Source organism: Scomber scombrus, chromosome 17 (assembly GCF_963691925.1).
Source record: "Scomber scombrus chromosome 17, fScoSco1.1, whole genome shotgun sequence".
NCBI classification, from domain to species: domain Eukaryota; kingdom Metazoa; phylum Chordata; class Actinopteri; order Scombriformes; family Scombridae; genus Scomber; species Scomber scombrus.
Genome location: NC_084986.1, coordinates 15,631,685 through 15,639,245, shown reverse-complemented (window position 1 = coordinate 15,639,245; position 7,561 = coordinate 15,631,685). Strand labels below are relative to the sequence as shown.

Here is a 7,561-nt window from a genome sequence, read left to right as displayed (position 1 = left end):
CAACAAGAGACAATTACAGTTCGACTTTAAACCTTTAAATAATTGCGGTATGCACAAATTAATGACATATAAGAGTTCACAAAACTAAGCGCACAAAATCAAGCCAAAGAATCCCTTTTATGAACACTTTTCCCACTAAACAGTTTATCTTGCTCAAACTGTCACATTCAACAAAAACCTAGCCAAAGTCTTGGGTTTATTCATTCATTTAACTATGGTTCAGCTGAATTTTAAGTTCTTTTTTCCTCCCTTCTCTGTTTCCTTCTCAACAATGGCCCTGTCTGTTTTAAGATACAATTATCAAAGACGGGCTCATTAAACACTGCTCCCTGTCGTTGAGGTGGATAAAGGAGAGCAGAATGCGAGACTAAAAGTCTTTGCCAGAATAATGTCAAAGGTCAGAGACAGGAGTGGCAGAGGAGAAGTAAAACATATGAGGGGGGGTCATCATGTTGGGGGGTCTAGAAGCTGTAGAGCAGGTAGTTTCAGTTCTGAACCCCTTTGACTTTGTAGCGCTGAGTCATTAATTTAGCTTTAGCACAAGAACAGGGGGAGAAAAATATGTGCCCTTTCACAGGTGGACTCTCAATTGGACTATAATTTGTAAATAATCTTTTTATACATATCTTCTAGAAAAACTATTATAGAGCTCACTAAAAGAGACATTTTACACAAGCATTATATCCAAGACTTGTAATTGGCTACCCATAACATTCCAAAAAGAGCGTTTATTTACCTCACACCTCATTAACTCTGCACAGCAGACCTAAAATAGAATGGATGTGTCTTGGCATACACACCTCCTTCTTAGTAACAAGCTGCCAGGTAACATCACGCATACGCACAGCTTCTAGATCACCTGTCAGCCTTTAAATTAGCCCACAACAATATTAATAGCAAATAACCTAATATTATTGGTCAATATTTAACATTATATGCATGTTTCTGCTAATATGTGTGTTTGTTTAGTGTGTGTGGATGACAGCATACACTCATGTAAGCATGGAAGGGACTGTAAATAATTAGCCTCTCAGTTCAAGGTAGAGAACATGTTTAAAGCAAGGCTAAGCTCTTCCGCTGTTACAGAGGAGCCATTTAAAGGGGGCTAAAATGTACTGTTTCACTGAGGACAGACACACACAAACAAATCCAGCAGGCTAAAAAAAGAACTTGTGCTTTATCATGTCACAGCATGTGTACACAAATGTGTTCATGTGAATTTCTTAAGAGAAATGTTGCCTTATCTATTTTTTTCCCTTGTCTTTGCGAAATGAAGGAAGCAGCCTTAAATAAGATTAAAAATAGATTTTTCCAAGAGCTCTGGCCAACACAACACCCATAAATTAATGAAAAGTAGACACACAAAGTAGATACAGTAATGAGAATAATCATAAATATATGTAAGATAAAATGACATGGTTTAATGGAGAGTAAATGTCTAAAATCCAGAATGGCCACAGATGCTTTTTTGAAGATTTCTCTGAGTAACATCTACTTTGTTACATGTTTTCACTGGTAAAACATCCTTACTGTAACCAGTTCAATATGAATTCACCCTTCCAGCTAATTCTTAAACACTTTTGTGATGCCCTGAAGTACCTTTATTGTAAAAATTAAGGACATTTAAAAAAATAAAAAAACAACTTTCTCATAGATTATCTTAGAAACGAAAGGGAGTCAGGGCAAATTTAAATTTCAACTGTAAGACTACAACGCCTCATCAATTATCAATTAATGACTCATTTTATTATGAACTCAAGAAATCAGCACACATTTTACTGAAAAATGTACAGCTCTCAAAAGTGATTTGATATAATTAGAGCTGCAAAGATAAAGAATCGACAAATGTTTTGATGATTGAATAACTGTTGTCGTCATTTTTGAGGAAAAATACCAAACATTTGCTGGTTGCAGCACCTCAAATGTGAGAATTTGAACCTTTAGTTGCAGCCATAGACATGATGGCATACTGTATGACCCCCTGAGAGAATATCTCTATCTGCTTTACGTCAGAGATCGGGATCTGGAACAGAAGAGCCACCCTGGAGCTGTTCAGGCTTCACTGTCTTGCACAATGATTCAGACATACAGTGTGGGTTTGAATGTGGGACTCTACTATCATTATGAAAGCACTTACCAACACATGAGAACAATATTTGCTTTTCCACGTTAACAACGGCATAAACTGCAGCTGGTTTATCACCCAGGTACACACAATAAACGTATAGTCATTTCCTTTCTGTCCACAATGTGAAACTCTCTATAGTGCAAGAGAGCGAAATGCATCCTGTTTGCATTCTTTTGACACATTGTTAAATCTATATCTGCACTCAGCCTGCCATTTTTTTCTTGCAGTTACAGAATAATGTTCCTAAACTGATGTACCTGAGGCAGAGCTGAACACGGGTGCAGCTGTACATCGTACATACCTACAGAATATCAGGCTACTCTTGTTATCTGCTCTCATTTGATACAGGTATGGTAGTGTAAGATTAGGAGACATAATGTTAAAAACTCCTCTGGGGACACTTACGCTACATGAACACACATAGGCATGCACACACACACACACACACACACACACACACACACAAACACAAACACTTGCAGGATTGAGCTTAAAAATATGTAAAAGGCCTTGCGGATAAGTCCCTCGCTCCTTCTCACCCATCTCTCTGGTAGCAAAGACATTCAGCTCTTTGTTGTTGGCTGTAAGAGACGGTAACAAGAGCCTCCTGAGGAGAAGGCGCTGAAACAGACACACAATGGACCTCTATGTGTGTGTGTGTGTGTGTGTGTGTGTGTGTGTGTGTGTGTGTGTGTGTGTGTGTGTGTGTGTGTGTGTGTGTGTGTGTGTGTGTGTGTGTGTGTGTGTGTGTGTGTGTGTGTGCGCGCGTGTGTGTGTGTGTATGTGTGAGAGTGAGGGAGAGTAGAAGTTGTGTCTGCCTGACCCTGACTCCTCTCTTCCTTCAGGAAACCTGATTTTTTTAAAACCCAGGCACACAGGTGTGTTACTCTGACAACCACACTGCTGTAAGTGTGTGTGTAAGTGTCCACTGGTCAAACCCATGTTATTCACTGTACAGTAAGGTGTTGAGGGCTCTCGGTTTATTTTCAAATGTTTTCCCCATAAAGCTCAACTAAGCACCCATTAAATCCACAGTGGCACAACTGTAACCCTGACTGGCTCCTACTGGGCTAGATTTGGACTTGCTCCCAAAGCAGCTTAGAGCTACAACTGGGTCAGATCTCTGTGTCTTAGCCTTGGCCATGACCTGTTAGCAGCTAACTAACTAGTAACACAAAACAGATAAACTCACCTGAGTCAGGGTGAATTATTAAGAGAAAAAAAAATACAGTTGGAAAAACTGTAGTTTAATGTAACCTACAAAACCTGTTTACAGGTGATTCAAGTAACATTGGAGAATTACTGAGATCAATATTGACTCTTAAAGTTGTGTTTCTGGAATAGGATTAAAAAAGTACACCTCATTCCTTAAAATATTTGCTTTGCTGACCAAATGGTACAGCTTTTGTAGGGGTTGGTCAGGTCATCACAAACCTGCCCATTTGCACACCCTATCAATGGAGACTTGTTGCTGCAATGTGGGTAATGACAGAGAATCTATGCTGACATCTAGTGCATGAAGAAAGTATTTCTTCTTTTTGTCATGGAACAGACTCATACTGTTTTTCAAAAAGTAAAAGGACACACAAACCAAACCTTGTCTGAATTTCCCACTGATTTAATAATGCATACAGAGCATTTAAATCATACAAATAACACAGGTTAAAAGGTGCTTTGTAATGCATTTATAATGCTTCCGGTCACTAAATAATAATGACACCATCTAACTAACTATCCAAAATGCAAAATCACAAAATATATCACATTCATAGCACACAGCTAACCCTGTGTCTTTTGTGAGATCAGATTTACCTGCAATTAAATCACAGCTATACTGGTTATAATTCAAAATCACCCTTTACCCATTTACCCATTGAAAATATTATACATTTACTTGAACTCTCTTGTTCAATTAGAATCCCACTGCTTGTTTCAATTACATTCATAAACACGCAATCTTGTGCTTTCACACTCGTCCGGTTCTCCATTTCAGGGTTAGTGACCCTTCTCATATGTAAGTATAAGCTGGTCTAAAAAAGACATGTATGGTAATAGGATCTGTGAAGGATCACTGTATCTCTGCGCTTGCACTGCAACCTGTTTACATGCTAAGCTTTTCTTATGTATTCAATCTATTGCCATAACCTCTCATTGCTTGAGCCAAGAGATTATAACACAATCATCTGCACAGTCACAGTTTAACTGCTAATTTTCATTCCTCGTCGGTGATACATTCATGTGCTGTCAAAGTTTTTTTTCTCTAATACAAAGCATTGATACAGAGAAAAACACAGGGGGGAAAATCTATCTATGTTAAGAGACCTTAGTGGTCATTCATCTACATTGATCTTGTTTGACAGTGGTGTGCAACTGGGAGAGATCTGGGTGGATTCACATGTTGGTCCAGGTGGTATCCAGGGTGGCTGTCCTGGTTCCTCTGCCTGACAACAACACAGCAATGCTGCGTGTCAATCCAGCTAGATGTGACCCAGTCCAGCTCATAACAAGAGCTGGTAGCACCCAATGTCACATGCTACTAATCTCAGTCAGCATCAAAGTGATATGTACATGATTATGTACAGGATATATACACAAAAAGGTGCAAAGTAGCAGTTTTTACACATCAAACGTCATTTCTTATGTTTCTGTCTGAATATTTTCTCTGTGCATTGTCGGGAGTGCAGCCAAACAGGTCAAGAGTAATTCATTATTTTCTTCTTTTTTGCCCTGGTAGATTTTTGCTTTTTGTGAAAGAGATATCAGGAAGTCAAGAACTCCAGAATCAAGAATCAAGAATCAAGAATCAAGATAGGAAAAATAACAAAATGCCTTGATTCTCTGACTTGAAGATACTTCTGATGTGATATCTCTCTCCATTTCTTTCTTGTAAAATCTTACCAAATAAATACAGAAAGAACAAACAGGTCACACCACTGGCTGTACTCTGAAAGAGGAGGGACCTGGGTGGTCTGTGTTACATCATGGAAATTGCCAAAATGTCAGAGGAAAAGTAGCACTGATTAAGAGATGGAGGATTTTGGAAGAGATTTCTTGAGGCTCAACTCATCTGCGTTTAGTCTTTAAAAATGACATTAGTTTAATATTTTAATACATCTTTACTTATGATTTAACCTGTGAATCAAATTTTGAACGTCACCTCTGACTGAATTCTCCCATGATAAGGCACGGGATGGAGGGGTGAGAGAGTGGGTGGGGGTGTGTGTGTGTGTGTGTGGGGGGGGGGGGGGGGGGTTCAAGTGCAACATCAACCAAATTCAGCAGAAACATCAAAAGCTGTGTTTCTGTTACAACGCATGTCAGTCACATTCAATATAGCAAATGGGGGAAAAACTGCACTGTGCTTAAAAGTAGGGGTTGTTTTAAATGGAGTGACTTCTTTTTCTGCACAAGCGGAGACTTAAGACAACAATCTTAACTCATACACAACAAAATCATAATGAAATCCAGAACAAGGGTGAGATCAAACTTGAACCACACAGAGGGGATTAATCATAGGGATGCACAGAGAAAAACAACAGAAACAAAGAACCTGGTAGCATTGCTTCCTTTAGTCTCGTTGGTCTTTAAATGCTGTTGTTCATTGTACGTGTGTGTGCGTGCGTGTGTGCTCCATGTCCTCCATCCATCTTATCTAAAGAGGTGACTTGATGGCTTGTAGTGCAGTGTGAGTTGGCGGGAGCTGTAGCCGGACACGCCAATGCCCATGAGACCCATGAGGACGGCCATGCGCCCCATCACAGGGCCCTCCCGGCTCTGCAGCACAGTCATGGCTGCCTGAGTCTGAAAGAGAAAGCAGGGGTCACAACCCTTGTAGCCAAGACAACCACCACCACCAGGCACAATCATCACCAGGGATAATGATAACCAAAGCAGTGTCTTAGCAATGTTCCTCCTGGATCTGGTTGTAGTATAGTCCTTAATAAGGCACCCCTGGTCACACACCTGTCTCTTCCCAGCGATGGTCTTACCACAAGAGAAGAGCTGCACTACAATCTGCATTTTCTTAAGTTTCAATATATATTCAACTAACCCTTAAAGTTATTTCCTGTGTGTCAGTCCTCTTCAGGTTTGTAGAGAATGGACACTAAAATAATAATAATATATGAATTTATATAAAGTCAGATATAAATTCAGTTATTTTCTTAGCTAATCACTTTTACTGAATGTTAGTTGATGAGTCTCCAAATTTTGTGATTTAGAATTGTTCAGATAAAGTGAAGCAATAAGTGTAATGAGCAACTTCTCAAATATTGATTTTCTGAAAAATGCATTGTCACAAAGCTGAAAGCTGTTTTTCAAGGTTCATGAAAGGTTGATATTTTAGAGACATGGTTTTCACAGAAAACAAAATATCACCGCACAAAAGGTTTTACCCTTTGAGTTTTGTTTATGCAAATGACCTGACCTATTATATGAACCAGTAGGTATTATCTAACATGAACACAGCTGAACTGAGACACAGATAATGAGGATTAATACTGCCCATTTTAAAAAGGTGCCTAAATGCAGGTTTCTGAAATACCCAGTAGGTGATTTGAGAACATGGATCTAATGCTATTCCTCTGGAGATCCAATTAGAGGGCATTTACCTGACCCCAGGGAGCTAAGGCATCCCTGATTCAAATCCATTCAAAAACAGGCTGCTGTAATCCTCTATGTTAAATCCTGCCATGACACAAACACACAAACGGGCACTTTGTGGACGATGATGAGTCAATGGCATTGGTTTGCAAAGAGATTTCAGAGCAGCAAAATGATATAATTCAAGACAAATTTTCTTTGGGTATGCATAAGAAGGTTTAACTGATACATTTAACACATTCAAAGGCATATGTCAAATCTACCCTCTAAGGTTCTGTTTTACTGTAATTCAACGCCAACTGTTCACTGAAGCAGGGTAAACAGGGGAAAATAGGGCCTGGACTGTAGATCTCAACATTTGTTTGTTATTAGAGTCTCTAATGGAATTTAGTCTACTGTTGCGCCACTGCAGATGTCCCTTGATGTCTAAGGCTAATCATTAATCTATCTAAAGAAGAAAATCACCCTAAAGCATCTTACGCACCTGGAGGTATCTAATGTATCCTGGGGTCAGTCGAGGGATGCGAAAAAACATTGTTGTTCTCTCCAATGCTGCACAGCTGAAACCACAGAAACCCCCCTGCAACCAACCCGCAGGACTTTCTGCTATGCAACTTTATCGCTGTGAGTCCCTTTGCTTTCTTGCCCTCAGTGTCTCTCTTGCCTCGGTCCTCTTCACCAGTGTGGCAGCAGCAGCAGCTCTCCCCTGTGGCCGGGGACTCACACAGAAACGTGTTGTTCCCTCACTCAGATACACATACACGCACCTTGCACTGTGATGTTCTGTCTACAGGGAGTCCAGTCCCTATAGGTAGTATATAAAGCCTTGGC

General features: G+C 39.8%; 1 protein-coding gene across 1 annotated transcript; it reads right to left on the bottom strand.

Annotated features, from left to right (window-relative positions):
• Nucleotides 1–5,776: 5,776 nt before the first annotated feature.
• On the bottom strand, nt 5,777–7,265 carry zgc:193593 (uncharacterized protein LOC564090 homolog). The gene is made up of 2 exons (XM_062436936.1): nt 7,215–7,265; nt 5,777–5,929 (listed from the first exon to the last, which is right to left on the bottom strand). Exons 1-2 carry the CDS (start codon nt 7,263–7,265, stop codon nt 5,777–5,779), a joined length of 204 nt encoding a protein of 67 aa, XP_062292920.1.
• Nucleotides 7,266–7,561: the final 296 nt, after the last annotated feature.

Bases quoted from the DNA above. Each gene is read 5' to 3' on its own strand.
- zgc:193593 (XM_062436936.1), bottom strand. From the start codon at position 7,265: ATGTTTTTTCGCATCCCTCGACTGACCCCAGGATACATTAGATACCTC. The intron at 5,930-7,214 runs GTGCGTAAGATG...TTTCTCTTTCAG, and splicing joins GATACATTAGATACCTCCAG to ACTCAGGCAGCCATGACTGT.